General features: G+C 47.8%; 1 protein-coding gene across 2 annotated transcripts in view; it reads left to right on the top strand.

Annotated features, from left to right (window-relative positions):
* Positions 1-16,234, top strand: part of BMPER (BMP binding endothelial regulator) — a 201,582-nt gene that overhangs the window by 116,589 nt on the left and 68,759 nt on the right. For both annotated transcript variants that reach the window (XM_054726134.1, XM_054726133.1), the window contains exons 9-11: positions 583-723; positions 3,362-3,466; positions 7,711-7,756. In XM_054726134.1, coding sequence (XP_054582109.1) covers positions 583-723; positions 3,362-3,466; positions 7,711-7,756 — 292 coding nt within the window. The remainder of the gene's footprint in view (positions 1-582; positions 724-3,361; positions 3,467-7,710; positions 7,757-16,234) is intronic.

Below are 16,234 nucleotides of genomic sequence, written 5' to 3'. Positions count from 1 at the left end.
TCAACTTGTCACCCTCAGAGGTTAAGTGGCCTGGTGAAGGTCACACAGTTTATGGAAGAGCTCTGGAACCCAGGTCCAGTTTTGGCATTGCTCCTTCCGTTCCTGTTCGAACACAGAAGACACGAATAGATTTCATTTTGAGGTGGAACATGAACTGTGAATTTTGGTCTTTGATCAGAGATATCCAGCCTTTGTGCTGAACTCCTGGAAGGTGGCACAAAGCCAGGCAGGAGCCCCAGAGGGCACTGTGAGTGAAGGAAAGAGGAACAGGCCCGGAACTGGCTGGCCCATCGTGAACTGGGCCTTCTCGCCACACGGTGGCTGAAACAGAACCGTTAGTCCCTTGAGCATTAAACTATAAAACCTCGGAAGGTAGGGAGCATATGTTACACTTTTCATAGTCCAGACATTGAATCAACGAACAATAGTTTGAAGTGGATGAGAGATCGATTGCAGTAAATTAAAATTCGGAATCTTCAAACTGTAGTTGAAGCAGTGAGTCGCGGGTTGTTAAGGCACGGCCAGGGAGGGCGTTTGGTGCGGGTGGGAATCGTTTTAATCTGTTTGCCTCTGGGCCCGCAGGACTCCACTGTGGTGTGTAGGAAGAAGTGCTCCCGGGCTGGCGGCTGCGACAAGGGCGAGGAGGCCTGCTGTGAGGAGTGCCTCCTACACGTGCCCCCGGAAGACACCAAAGTGTGCAAGTTTGGCAACAAGATTTTTCGGGTACGTCCTGAGCCAGGCTCACGGAGATGACTGTGTACACTGAATTGTAAAATGCTCCAGACAACATGCACATTGGGGTCTTCCATACTGTGTGTGGGTACGTGTATGTATATATACATGTATGTGTGTTCATCTATAACTGCACTTGTTTATAGTATAATATTTATATGTATCTATATATAGAATCCAGTACACACAGAGACAGAGAAGCAAGTGTTTGAAAAAGTTTTTCTTGGTAAAATCTTTTCTTTTGAAAAATGCTTTTTTAAAATATATATATATATTTATATATATATATAAATATATATATATATTTGCTTTCTAAGATGTTTTAAACTTGTAAAAGCACCATTGCCTTTTCCCAATGTAGTTGGCCCGTGGCTGGGGTTGAGCTGAAACTGCCCCCCTGGTGGTGCCGTTACCGGGCCTCGAATGCCCAGGACCATCTTGGCCAGAGCAGCTCAGTGCCCCTCGCCAGGGTCCTGATGGTCTGCAGCTTGATACGTCCAGGACGTTTTTATGACGCTGCTTTTCAGAGCGATTTTCCCCTCCCGGAGATGTTCAGTTGAGGATGCTCACGGTGCACGTGGTCAGCTCCGCAGTGAGCAAAGGTGAGAGGGCGCTGCCCTGGCCGCGTGCTCCCCACCGCAGGTATTGCACACTGTCTCCTGACGGCCCGAGTAGCAAGCTGTGCAGCGGCCAGTTATCTAATTTATTTATTTGTGATCCTCCCCAAGGATATCCTTACTGATGTGTGTGTGTGTGTGTGTGTGTGTGTGTGTGTGTGTGTGTGTGTGTGAGAGAGAGAGAGAGAGAGGGAGAGAGAGAGAGAGAGAGAACATTGATGTGAGAGAGAAACATCGATCGGTTGCCTCCCATCCCTCCCGTACCAACTAGGGATTGAACCCCCAAACTGGGCATGTGCCCTGACTAGAGTGGAACCCACGACCTTTTGGTGTACAGGAGGATGCTCCAACCCACTGAGCCACACCCACAGGGCTGTGCAGCGACCACTTAAACATCAGGATGAAGATTGTTGACTTTGTCCGAAGTCCTTCCCATCTTGTCCTTGTTCCCCAGGGGTGGAGGAGTCCCTCTGTCCTGAAGGCCTTTTCATGACACCCCTGAGAACTGAGACCCCAGAACCAAGGCAGATGGGGAGCTCCCCCGCAGGCTGCGCTGAGCCAGGCTTCCTGTTACACTGCGGAGTTGGAGGGAGAGCCCTGGTTCTCACGGAATCCATAAGAAGATACGGTGTGTCGTGCCCAGGGGAAGGGGTCTCGTGCGTGTGGTACTTGCGCCAGGCTCCCAGAGCTCTCGGGTCCTCTCTGCACGCAGTCACCCCTCCCCCGAACCCCCGACGCAGCAGACTCGCCCTCGTGACAGTGGGGTGTGCAGAGTGCTTTCCAGGCTCCTCCTGACGAGTTCCTTTATGTGAACTGAGACGTAAATCACTGACAGGTCATCCTTGAAGCTCGGAGTCCCAGAAACATGCACAGAGCGTCTGGAATAGTAGATGCCCGTAAGACAGATTCAGTCAGGTCTTCCTCTCCCGAGAAGTAAAAGGTACTGGAGAGTAGGCAATTCTGAAAACAGCTCCAAAGAGCGAGAAGGAAGAGGGAGAGGTGCAGTCAACCTCACAGACCTGAGCTCGTGTCTCTGTTTTTAGCAAAATTTGCTGCTGAGACCCTCAAGGAAGGAATCCTGGTTTGTTTTCAGGCCTCGCTTGATTGCCTGTAATCTCTTTCCCCAAAGCAAGGTGCCCACCCCTGCCCGTTCTCCCGAAGCACAGGGCTTCCTGTGGCCGGGCACTTGGCAATGGCAGTTCTTAAGTCCAGTGAGCCCAAGAAATTCCTCAAGCAGCGAGAAAATGTGCCCCCGAGTGCTGCCCAGCTTGTAGGGAGCAGAGTGCCTGACAGGCAGGGACACGCCTGAGTGGCTCTCAGAGTTTGGTGACAGACCCCTCGCTTTCGATGGCTTCCCGATCAGGTGTCTGCCTGGGAAGTGTGAGTCGTTTGCATTAGCTTCCGTCCTTGGCGTGTTTGTGCCCAATGTGGTCCAGAACCATGGCCCAGCTGGGGATAAACTAACCACCTGTGGGCATGTCGATTAATGGCTGGTGCCTGGCTCAGCTTTGAACATGTCCGTCTTATGGAATGGGGAAAATTGGACCTTTGTTATGACATCATGTATGAAATTCCTGTTTGTCTCCTAGTGCAGGAGGAGCAAGATGCAAATAGGACTTAGCTGCCCAAGAATTCTTTTTATATCCTGGAGAGGAACACGCACACACACACACACATACACACATACACACATATACACTCACTCACACAAAGGCATGCACGTGCACACATACACACAGGTACACACATGCATGCACCCACACACACAGGTACACACATGCATGCACACACAGGCACACGTGCACACACAGGCGCACACACACACATGCGCGCGCACACCTTAAATCTGATCTTACATTAAATCAGGTAGGTGCAACAGATCCCTCAGAGTGGTGTGATCTAATGATGGCATCCATCACTCATTAAGAAAGGCTGCCCGTGACAGAGTCCCAGCCTGCTGGGTGCTCCCCACAGCCCCGCCCCCGATGACAACCCTGTGCTCTCTCCCCCAGGACGGAGAGATGTGGTCCTCCGTGAACTGCACCATCTGTGCTTGTGTGAAAGGCAGGACCGAGTGCCGCAAGAAGCAGTGCGCCCCCATCAGCAGCTGCCCGCAGGTACGCGTGGGATGCAGGCTCATGTGCCTTTACCTGGGCAGCCTGGGGAGCGTCCGGTGTGTGGCAGGTCCCCTGGCACCGAACCCCGTTCCCCTGAAACTTCCAAGTGCCCATAGAGCCCCCTGCCCCTTGCAAAGCGCCCTCCGAGGGCTCTCCTGCAGCTCCCCCCACCCCAGATTCCAGCCTTGCGTGGGGACAGCGCCCACCTGGCTCTCGTCTCCGCTCTCCTGTTTCTCAGTGACTCTGCCCACGTCTGTGTTCTCAGGTCTCCAACGCCTGTTGGTCTGCTCCCTGGTCTCTGTGGCCGGGTTTTCTGTTGACTTTCAGCAGCGCCCTCCGCATTCCCCTCCTTTCTCTCTCTCTCCGCAGATCAGAGTCCCTTCCCGTCGTCATTCAAGTCACATATGGTTGTTTCTCAATAAATTTCCCAAGGGTTTTCTCCTACCTAGCAGCACCCCGCCCCCGCTCCCCTCTGAAGTTTTCCCTCTCGAACCCTGGCTCCCATTGTAGCCCCGCATGGCAATTGCGTCCTGGTGGAAATATCTCTTTTCAGAAGCCCGCCGTTCCCACTCGCTGAATAAAGTGCCCATTCTCCTCTAAAACTCGCCTTCAGTGAATTCACCTCGGCAACTTGAAACGCATGCGTTTTGGGAACATGTCAAACCTATTCAATACCTCACAGTGAATGAAAAAAATACACCCACGGATTCAGGGCATGTCCTCCCTCCTCTGTTATCGACTGCCTTTAATTTCACCCACATCTGTGGTTATTATAAACAGCGAGGCGCTGTTTTTGCTTGACTACCAAACGCGGCATGAGAAACAACAGCTGCTGCTATTGCACAACTGAAGAAAGGGGGAGAAAAAAGCGGAAAAAAAACACACACCTAAAAAACCCTAATTAGTCTTGCTTTAAAAAGCCTCGGACATAAAACCGAAAAGCTCCCATAAAAAAGAAGAAGGGAGATCCAGTCCACGGACTTGAACATGGTCTGCTTATAAATATTCATTGGAGAATAAGATCACTTCTCTGCCAGTCCCGGGGGAACCCTGGCTGCTAATGACCGCTTGCAGCACATGTTAGTAATAACGGGCTTCCTTATTCCAGAGACAAAATCAGGGCGCGATGCCAACCTAGTGGCTCCAGTAACAAGCTCCAGGGGCCGTGGTGAGAGTCCGGCTTCATGGGGTCCTGCCGCCGTGGCGGGGTCGCTGGTCTTCACTGTCCTCTTGCTGTGGGGAGGTCAGTGCTTTTTATGTCACCGGCAGCATCTCCTGAGCCTTTCTTCTCGGCGGACCACGTTAGGGCCGGGGGCATCCATGCCTCCAAACACAGGCCTTTCCCCGTCTCCCTCCTCCTCAGCTTGTCAAAGCTTGTAGTGCCCAGCTCCTGCCTCGGGGGCCCCTTTCTTGTTTCTGGGCATCTTTCCAACCATTCCTCCAGCTCACACTCCCCCTCCTCTGTGGCCAGCACAGGACTTTGGGAGAAAACTTAGTTCTACCATGGAAGTCCCGTTGAACACTTCCTTCCCCTCCCCGGCATTGCCTGGGGAGATCAAAACACTCCAAGGAATGGTCCTGTGTCCCCTGCTCTGTCCCGGCCGGGCACTGCACATCTCTTTCCCCAGAAGTGGGGGTACCTTGTTGAAGGAGGATCTTATGGTTGGATTCCTTGTCCACCCTCCCTGGCAACTCCCCAGAGGCAAAGGCCTACCTTTCGTGAGAAGGGCTATGAGGGTCCCAGTGGGGACAGGGCTGTGATGGCACCATCTCATCGTCGCTCACCTGGACTGAGACTTACTCTGCAGTCGCAGGGCTGACCCCATTTAATGCTGAGACCACCCCTCCGAATGGTTGTCATTACTGCACCCTTCTTACCGCCAAGGTGGTAGCATGCCTGGATGCCACAGCCAGGAGCCCTGACCTCATAGCTCGTGCTTGAGTTATCCCCCGCTAGTTTAGTAATATGACCAGCCCCACTTCCATTGTCTAAGGAAGTTAATGGCAGTTCTGCCAACACGCAGATGTGGGGGATCACATCACCATGTGTTGTTGGGGGCTTTGTATGTAGAAAGCTCTGCTCTATTTGGATAGCGCCCCTCACTCCTCCCCTCTGGGGTCATCATGCCATTGGCCAGAGCCAAGCACATTTGGTTTTGTCCTCAACTGCTTTCAGTCCGAGAAACCCAAGGAGACCTGGCTGCCCAATAGAAATAGAAGACAGAGCTCTAGGCAATGAACACATGCCGTGATGCCCCAGACTAGTGGTCAGCAAACCGTGGCTCGCGAGCCGCATGGGGCTCTTTGGCCCCTTGAGTGTTCTAATGCCACTTCTTCAGAATAGACTCGCCCAGGCCGAAAACTGACCTGCGCATGGCCCACAAAGTTTCAATCGCACTGCATGTGTGCACCTGCACGTGGTATTTTGTGGAAGAGCCACATTCAAGGGGCCAAAGAGCTGCATGTGGCTCGCAAGCCACGGTTTGCCGACCACTGCCCCAGACCATGGGATAGCTGAATGGGACTGAGTTTTAAGTCTTATTCAAAGTCATCATGGCCGTTATACAATTTAGGTCTAGCTCAGTGAGTTTCAATTGGTGTGCTGTGACACACTGGTGTGCCGAGACATACTGGTGTGCCACAAGAATTTTTTAAATGTGCCATGCCTATTAGATTGTCAAATAAAAAAATGACAACAACCAAAACAACAATAGCCATCTGGTGTGAATAAGTCAAAATTATACCTTTTTTTTTTTTTCAGATTGGCAAAAAATGCTATATATTTTTTGGTGTGCCGTAGAATTTTAATAATTAGTTTATGTGTGCCATAAGATAAAAAAAAAAAGGTGGAAAATCACTGAGCTAGCTAATGGGAAAATGAATTTGACATGGTCCTGGTTCTTCGATTGCTGACTAGTATATTTTGAATCAGTATGATTTTCTCTAGTTCCTAAATCTATTCTTGATGCAACTGACCAGTAGGGAATGAGTGGATGGACCTTATATTGACTGTGTGGCCTTGACATAGGCCTTGGGCCACCTCTCTGTGATCTCTGTTTCTTAGTTTCCTATAAAAAGGCCAGGACACCTACATTTAGAAGGTCGTTGTGAAGTTTAAATGAGATAAAGTATGAAGAATGCACAGCACTCTGTGTACAGCAGGTGCCCAGTGAATATTAGATTCTCTTAGAGTCCAAGGATGGAAGAGGATAAAAATCTGGAGTGCCAAGAAGATGGCCTTTAGGGTTATACAAAATTAGGTTTGATTTTGGGTTCTACCACGGTTGCATTGCATAACATCAATTTCTTCACCTATTAAAAGGGAAATACTTAGCTTATAAGGTTATTGTTCATCTTAAGAAGAATAATTATAATAATATATACTTCATTAATTAAATCTTAAATGTTTCAAGTATTAAGTTATTAAATCCTTATAACAAACCCGAGGTTGGATAGCTTATGGGAAACATCTGAAAGGGTGTTTGTCACATAGCAAAGTGCTCTGTCAATGTTCATCTTTTCCCACTTTTCTTTTTCTCTTTGAGTCCCCTTGAGTCAGAGATAAGGCAATGCCATTTGCTGATACGGGCCCTGAGAATATGCTTCCTCCTTGAAATGCCATGCACTAAAAAAAGGGGAAGAAATGCATTTTAGGAAATTACACTGTGTTTCCAGAAAGATAATGGAAAATTACTCAGCATTTCCCAACTCTCAGCTTCACTGGCTTCGACTGCAAAGCAGTTTCTGAAAGAAGAAATGTGACTGAACTTGATCTGTAACACAGATATTGTCCGGATCCATAGACCCCCACTTGGGTTACGGTTTATTGTTTGGGCCCCTCCAAGAAGCAAAACAGAACAGAGGCCTTACATGGGTTGATGGGTTGACAGCCAATTCCTATTTTTACGTGTGTGCTCTTGGCTTACAGAGGGCTAGATGCGGGTATCGGTGAAAAGGTTGGATCCAGCCAGTCTCCATCTCCCCTCTGTGTGAGAAAGGTCCCACCAATGAGTCCTTGAGATATTCTGTTTCTCGGCGGGTAAAAATGGGAAAGCTTTCTGAAAGGCTTTGCCTGGCCTGATACTTGAAACTTCATTTTCACCGCCATCATCACCATCTGGGCATTGAGTTCAAATATAACTTGGACTGATTTCATTCGTTGGTCTGGTATTAGAGTTTTAAAAAGTCCTCAGCAGACTCTGTTTCTTAGCATTAAACTCTTGTTTGTTTTTCTTTTGATTTAGGGTAAAATTCTCAACCGAAAAGGATGCTGTCCTATTTGCACTGAAAGTAAGTCTATTCCGTTGGAAACGTGCTGTTCCTATTTATTTTGGTTTTATAGTGCGACAAGAAAAATGGTGGTGTACATTTTCTGCACATATTGTTCCTATTGGTATAGGATGGGGTCCTCCCTCTTCCCTGCAAGCACGTTGTCAATTACAATCCCCTCACAGAAGCACAACTGGAATGTGTTGCTATGGGAAATTTAGAAGATGAATGGGCTGATGAGGTTTTAAGAAGGACCAGATACCTCTGTGTGCAGTTTCACTGCTCATCGCATTTGCAGTCCTAGTGGCTAAGGTAGTGGTACCCAGTAAAACCCAACAGTGTGCATCATCAAGGAGGGAAGTTCCTTCCATCATTATAAAGCCAAGCAGCTGTGCTTACTTCCACCTCCCTCACCCCCATGCCCAGCTCTTCACCATTTCACCTGGGTACATCCAAGGATAAAACAAGAGGTCTCTGGTCTGGTGATGGTTTGGCCATCCTAGTATTTTTTAAAAAAATTAATATCAGAGAGGAAGGGAGAGAGAGAGATAAAAACATCAATGATGAGAGAGAATCGCTGATTGGCTGCCTCCTGCACACCCCTTATTGGGGATCAAGCCCGAAACCTGGGCCTATGCCTTAACTAGAAATCCAACCTGTGAGCTTCTGGTTCATAGGTTGATGCTCAACCACTGAGCCATGCCAGCCAGGCCTTCCTGGTATTTTTAACTGAATTCTAACATGACCCATTCTCAGTGCCATCTGAGGCTGCATTACTAACCGCACAGACCAAACATAGCAACGGTCTGATGTTCTCCGCACGTGCAGACAGCTGCCTGGATCTATTAGCAAATTTGGTGTCTTCCTCAAATTCATATGGAGTTGAGACAGTTCTCTGAAGGGTTTCATTGAAAGAGGAGAATTAGTCATGTCACCATCAAATTAGTTTCCAAGTATGAAAAGCAGAATTAACAAAGCCATGACATCTATTAGAAAGTATTTTATTAGCCAGTCGGGCTGAGAAAAATGGGCTCTGTGGATGGTTGAAAGCACTTTTCATGCGGGAACAGGTTTATTTATTCTACGTGTCTAAAATATTTTGGACAATAGATACAGAGAGTTTTCAATATCATAGTATAGTATATGTAATATATACATATATATACACATGTCGTGAAGTTTTGAGATGGAGAGCTATTAAACACGGATGCATTATACATTGGATAAAAGTACTGATTATCAATGAACATTAAATTATAGATTTAATAAAAGAACATTTTTTTTAAAGTCCATAAAATAACTCAAAGGAGGCAAACGAAATATGACTTAATAGATCCCCCAAATTAATGTAGAAAGAGTTAGCTAGGATTAGCACACCAGTTAATTTCTTAACACATGTGTAAGCTATTATACTTCTCCCTCCTCCTAGGAGCCCTCCAAGGAAACTTTGTTTATAGGTGGTTGGGGGCTGCCTCCAGCGCAGGTCCTTTCTGGGTGAGCAGAGTGGAGTCTCAATGGATACTTTTCTCCGTATCCATGTCAATGAGTTGTTTGCATTTCCCTAGAAAGCATCTCCTAGTTGAAGGCGAGGCGGACTTCAAAGGAGCCCCTCGGATTTTTCTAGCGAACCTTCTTATTGGCGTGTGCACAGATAGATTACATATGCCCATTGCACCGCTTAGCAGAAGCACATGGCCGGTCTGTACCGAAACAGCCTGGGTCTGGAATAACCCGGCTTTATCCAGCAAGCATCAGGGTGGCGATTACTGAGAGAGACTTAGAGAAAAGCTGCATTTCATTACTGCTTTATCCGTGATGCGTTAGCCTTTCCATATTTAGCTGGGTTAGCCTTTCTATATTTAGAATCTGTGTGGCTTATCAGAAAAAAAAGAAAGAAGAGAACTAGACGGATAGGCATGGCAAAAATCAAGCTAAGGTTCCAAACAGTCATGTTAAATATCGCGTGAAGCATGTGAAGGAGCCCATGACCTCTGTCCCTGAGAGAGGCAATTGGCACGAAGGAAAGCCACCCAGCTGGAGGGCACCCGGGAGACATCAACTCCGTGCACCTGCATCCAGCAGGGCAGTGCGGGGGGGGCGGGGGGGGCGGCATGTGGTTCTCGGTCCAGCTCTCAATGACATCATCAGATGGCTCTTTCTCAGCTTCCTTCGGCGCTTCTTCCATCTGTTTCCTCTCTTGCTGTCCAGCAGTTCTCCCACCAGGGCTGCAGAACACGTCCTATTGGGCGAAGTTTACTTGCTCAGATGGGGTTAAGAGGCGGGATGCCCCCCACCTTTTGTAAGCACGAGCGCATCCAGGTGGACTTATTCTGGTGTCCTCCAGCTGTGGCCAGAAGGCCTCCTATTTTGAAATTCACTTGTCGTTATAACCAGGGTCCAGAAGAAACCTTTGGACTTTTTCCCTCCTCCATCCATTCTGAAAGCTCTTCTGATATGTGGGTTTCTAGAGCAGACACCTAGAGGCTGAAGCAAAAACTAAGGCTAGTGTTTTCTGAAACCAGAAAATGGTTTGTATTCCAGCAAAATCACACATATACATACCCCAGTAGCTACTGCAGGATTCTCAACCTTGCTATGCCTGATCGGCCAGATAATTCTCAGTTGTGGGCCTGGCCTGTGCGTTGTAGGATGTTCAGCAGCATCTCTGTTCTCTACCTACAAGATGTGGGAACGTTGTGACAATTAATAGTGTCCCCAGATGTTGACAAATGTCCCCATAGGGAGCAACATCGCCCCTGGCTGAGATCCACTGATATTCCAAACAGGGGTGACAGCAGAAACACCTGCTGTACGAGCAACAGTAACTCCCTCTCAACTCGCCGTGATTACACGAGGTTGGCGAGTGAGGCGAGGGTATCCTGCTGCCAGCATGAACCGGGACAGACCAGAAACCTCCAGATTGAATTGAACGTGTTCTGGAGTTTCATTGCCTCGCCCTACAAAAAACTATAAAGGCATAATTATATCTTGGGCACAAAGTCACCAGCTAGTTGCAAGGAAGCTAGAAATTAATTTGCAGCCTGCCTCCAGTGGCATGCAGTTTTGACCAATGAGCTCACCCCTGGCTTCAGCGTCTACATCTGCCCTCAGTGTTGTGAATCATCTAGTCTGCACTCCTGTCAACTCCATGCAATCCTTTCTTAGACAGAGGCAGGGGTAAACACTTAGATCCATATATGCACATGTGCTTAAGTGAGATGGGTTATTGCATCGCGTCAGTACTGGATTATCTGTACTAGGTAGAGGCGTGTCAGTCACCTTCTGTCAGCAGGGGTGACACTGCACGGTTTAAAGTCCCACAGAATTCCTATTCCTGCCCTCTTGCTGTGCCAGCCTGGCTTGCTAGTGCTTGGCGCTGTTCAGGTCTCTGAAAGGAACAGGAAAGAGGACAGGAAGTCGAGGTAGAACATTTCACAGGCTTCTCTCTACAATAGTCAGAGGTAGTGGTTAACTTAGAATTCGGTAGGTAGGAAGCTGCAACTGGGGCACTAACTGGTTGACCTCCCCTCATTAGGATAGGCTTTGTAGGGTTGGTCTGAGAGGGCGATGATGATGCTATTAAAAAACAACAACAACAAAAAGAATCCTCTTAAAATCAACCCGAAGGAAATATGAAAAGCATCATTGGGTTCTACTAACATGGGAATTCTCCCTTTCTCCTTTCCCAAACGCAAAAGAATTAAGTTGGGTTTGCATGAGTTATTGAAAATAAAATACTGAAAGTGAGCTGAGCAAACTTCAGGACGCTGTTGTACACGTGCTCTTTCTTGCCAACGTATGAGCTATAGCCCAAAGTGAGTCCTGCCGTGCCTGGACCGGGCGTCATGGGACAGAGGGTGAGGTGCCATGAAGCCACTGTTCCTTGTGCTTATAGCGCTTGGTTTTTGTGAGATTATCTTACTGTGTGTTGGCAAACAGTGGGTGGAATCTTGACCAGACCACCCAACAGAGATCTGAAGCAGATAAATGCTTAGCTGGCAGGATATCTGTTTTCAGACATAGAAATTATACTTAGAAGCAAACTTTTCACTGGTAAGAGGTGTGTGTGTGTGTGTGTGTGTGTGTGTGTGTGTGTGTGTGTGTGGAGAGAGAGAGAGAGAGAGAGAGAGAGAGAGAGAGAGAGAGAGAGAGACGGGGAGGGAGAGAGAGAGAGAGAATTATAAATAATTTAATCTCAACCATCTACAAGACCACCAAAGACAGCCCCACCATGGTTGCCCGGCCCCGGTCTCCTAGGTGCATGAAGCTGTGCCTGTAGCTATAATAGTCCCAACCATTAGACTCCCAATCCAAAAGGAAAGTTCACGGTTACATAACACGGGGCAGCCAGGGCTACACTGAGCACAGATGTGCATTTAATTGAACTAACCTCAACAACACGTTCCACAAGTAACAGGAAATATCAGATTCCAGCAACTCAGGGTGCAAGGAGGCTCACAGTTGCCAGGTGACCTCTTTAAACCCCCCAAGGGTTAGTTTCCAGCTGTGTGCAGCCCATGAGCCTGCTGTGCCGGGGGGGCGGGGGGGCTCCTGCTTCATGCACCCACCTGGAAGCGCCCTGGCTGGTTTTGGCACATCTTACTGAAGCCTCTGGGCACGACTGCAGCTATCACCAATTAAATAGTAGCTGCAGGAGGGGGATGCAACAACAATTTAATGAAACAGCGACCTTGGGGCCCATTTTATGAGAAATCTCCCCTGACAGAGGTTCTGCAAATTAGTAATTCTGTGTTTGAGCAAGGTTTCTGGCCTCCGAGACTGTAAGCAGCTCCAGGTCCCTTAACAACAAGAGTCTGTCCTTAACTGGGGGAAGCAAGGAAATTTGAACCGGAGCTCAAGATGCTTGTAGAATAAGCATGTGTGGTGTGGACTCCAGCCCTGCCAGGGAGGTGTTAAGCTCAGTGGCCACTGAACTTTCTGCATGAGCACCTGGAGCCGGGGTTGTCACTGCTCCCGAGGCCCAACCAGCAGACAGGGCGGCAGATGAAACCCAACTGACCCACATGTGGCCGCTAGGAAACCCCACCCGGGCAGGGGCATTGGAGGGAAGAGGAGGAAATCTGTTGGTTTTTGTTTTATATGCTGTTCTGTCCTAAGGGATATTGTTGCTTTAAATTTTCTGGGGCTGTGAATTGGTGCAAAGTTGCAGGAGGAGCCTGAAGTAATTAAGGGTCATCTTTTTTTATAATAAATGTTTTTATTGATTTCTGAGAGAGAGAGGGACAGGGAAAGAGAGAGAGAGAGAGAACATCGATGAGAGAGAAACATCGATGGGATCGGCTGCCTCCTGTATGTCCCCTACTAGGGATCAAACCTGAAACCTGGGCATGCTCCCAACCAGGAATAGAACTGGCAACCTCTTGGTCCATACGATGACTCTCAACCAACTGCGCCACACTGGCGGGGCAATGGTCATCTTTTTTTTTTTTAATATATGTTATTGATTTTTTACAGAGAGAAGGGAGAGGGATAGAGAGTTAGAAACATCGATGAGAGAGAAACATTGATCAGCTGCTTCCTGCACACCCCCTACTGGGAATGTGCCTGTAACCAAGGTACACGCCCTTGACCAGAATCGAACCCAGGACCCTTCACTCTGCAGGCCGAGGCTCTATCCTTTGAGCCAAACTGGCTAGGGCGCAATAGTCATCTTCTATCCACTGCCTATTGTTGGTCCCTACAGTATGATAGTACTCCATCAGTTCTGACTGTTTAGTTAACAGTCATCATCATTATCATCAAATAACAACAATGGCAATAACTATAACAGCAGTAGCAGCAGCAGGAGGAGGTAATATTTACTCAGCATCTGCTATGTGCCAGAACCCTGACGTGGACTATCTCATTTGATCTTATTTAATTCTCTGCCATCTTATGGTTGCGGAAGCTTAGAGGTTAAGAGGGATGCCCAAGGTGAGTGTGGAGCCTGGATTCCCATAAGGAAGTCTGGCCCCAGGGCCTGGGCTATACTTCCTCCCATTGACTTCTAGGTCATGGTGTTCAGTGTGATGACAGTTGCTGTTAGGAAGGAAAGAGAAGGTCTGCAGGGCTTGAGGACTGGTGAGGATGGGAGACTGGAGAAGGACATTAGGAGAAGCTTCCCATTTAGGAGTGTTTTCCCTCACCCTGCCCTGGAGGAAATGTCAACTACAGTGCCCAGGCTGTCATCTGCCCGGTGACACCTCCGCCTTCCCGTTCACGTGCAGAGCAGTGATGGTTGGTCTATTGGGCACTCACCCACATGTCTAACTGGCTTAGTTGTCCATGTCCACTCATTTTTCCAGGTTGTTTTTTTTTCTCTCTCTCTCCTGGTAACAGGGTGAGGCATTTCCAGTAATAAGTGATGATCTCCCCAGTCTTTTTATTTACAACATTAAAATATACACAGTTTTAAACTGAAATGAATTGTGTGTAATCTCCATCAGGAGTGAGAAACGCAAAGTTGTTATATCACTCAAGCTCATCAGCATTTAGCACCATGGGAGTGTATGACTGAACGGACTTTAACCACGAGTCAACCCTCCCACTTCCTAGGTGAGGACACGGAGGCTCATGTTCACTGAAGAATGAACTGGGCATACTGGGATGAGAACCTGTTTTTTAATTTTACCTGCTAGTTTAGTATTTATTCCATCATATCATGTGGTTTCCTCGGACCTCTGCTTGGGAAAGTTATTTTTTCATATAGATGGACCATTATCAAATATTTCAATTACAAGTGACTTTCCTGCCTAATTTTTGTACATAAAGAGATCTATAAATTCATTATTAGACACCTGATGCATTTTGGGCAAGGCCGCCATCTTGAATCTTAAGAAAGATGCAGGAACCCAGTTTTGACTGAAGGAGCTGGTGACTAAAACCCCTGAACCGAGGTCCACCTAAAATACAGTGAAGTGAGAACACACAGTAAGGACATATCCCCCAAACTCTGACACTGAGAAGCGCACTGTGTGGGCAATAGATCCCACATTATCCTATATAATAAAAGCCTAATATGCTAAGTGTGCCGTCATCCGGTCGGCCATTCAGCCAATCAAAGGGTAATATGCTAATGACGTGCTAAGGTTGCTCAACCATTTGTTATGAGTGCACTGACCACCAGGAGGCAGACACTCCAACCGGTAGGTTAGCTTGCTGCTGGGGTCTGGCCCATAGGGACTGAGTGGACATGTCCTGGAGCCCTCCTATGGTCCTTCCCCAGATGGCCAACCTCCCGCATCCCTCCCCAGCCCCGATTGTGCACCAGTAGTCCTTTGGCCTGGCCTGTGCCTTCTCTCAATCCCAGCTGAGGGACTCCCTCCCTCCCTCCCTCCTGAGTGTGTGAATTTTGTGCACCAGGCCTCTAGTGTATAATAATCACCCTTGACTGCATGCCAAGCTGAGGCAGGTTTATTCTTCTCTGGAGGTTACATCTATGAGCAAAGTTAAGCACAACAATTGCTACTTCTGCTGGCACGCCATTGAATCTAGTACCAGCACTGATTTATTACTTGGAGGTCTGTGTCAGGCCATGTGATAAACACTCCCTGTGCATCTGTCAGTTAATCCCCACAGTGATCCATGAAGTACAAGCTATTGTTATCCCCATTGTACAAAGGTGGGTCTGATAAATTAAACGGCAATCCCCTGGCCCAGGAGACTCCGGAGCCCACACCTTTAAGCACTGTTTTATGTCCTCCATGAACTGCATTTTTATTCGTTTTGGAGGTCTGCCTTCAAAGGTATATGAAGTTTGCCAATGTCTTTCTCTCTCCATGACTGGGGACTATTTGAAAGCAGTTGTATTTGCTCACCTTTTAAAGCTATCGATGTTTATGAGGTCACTTAACATCTTCAGGCTCTTGGATTACAACTCTCGAGTTCTAACCTTCCTAGGAGTTTGGAGAACTGACTCCTGAGCTGCACTCCACAGTTCCCTTTGGTGTGAAGTTCATATTCATAGATGTTACCATTCGTTCTCCTTACCAGGGGCCCCAGCAATACTCCATGTCTCCACCCTGTCCTTTCTTTCTCTTCTCGGTGCTCACATCTCCTGCTTTGATTTCTCCCCTTTCATCCTATAAGCTCCCAGCCCTGCCTCCCCGGCACCCCTCCCGAAGGTACTCTCTCCTTCTTGGTTCAGATGATCCAAACTTCGAGGTCCCTAAGATATGACTTCTTGATAAGATGCTATTTCAGCAGATGTTAGCTCTTAATTATTTTGGAGACCACATTCTTCTTTGAGTACTGCATTTGGATTGTATTAACCATTGCTACCTTTGATTTTCCAGATGATCTATCTGTGTGGGGAGTTGGATGGAGGGTTGAATGGCTGTTTCCAATCCCTGACTATTGACTGGGTCCTGGCACCTCCATTATCCCAGCTGCACAGGTTGTGAGCCTCAGTGTTATTTCTCAGACTTTTGGCATTTCTATCCCATGTTGCAAATCAGTCATCAAGTCTGTAGATCGGCTCTTTGTCTTGTTTTTCTAATA

This window comes from Eptesicus fuscus, chromosome 14, assembly GCF_027574615.1.
Source record: "Eptesicus fuscus isolate TK198812 chromosome 14, DD_ASM_mEF_20220401, whole genome shotgun sequence".
Classification (NCBI taxonomy): Eukaryota; Metazoa; Chordata; class Mammalia; order Chiroptera; family Vespertilionidae; genus Eptesicus; species Eptesicus fuscus.
This window is presented reverse-complemented; position numbering and strand designations above follow the sequence as displayed.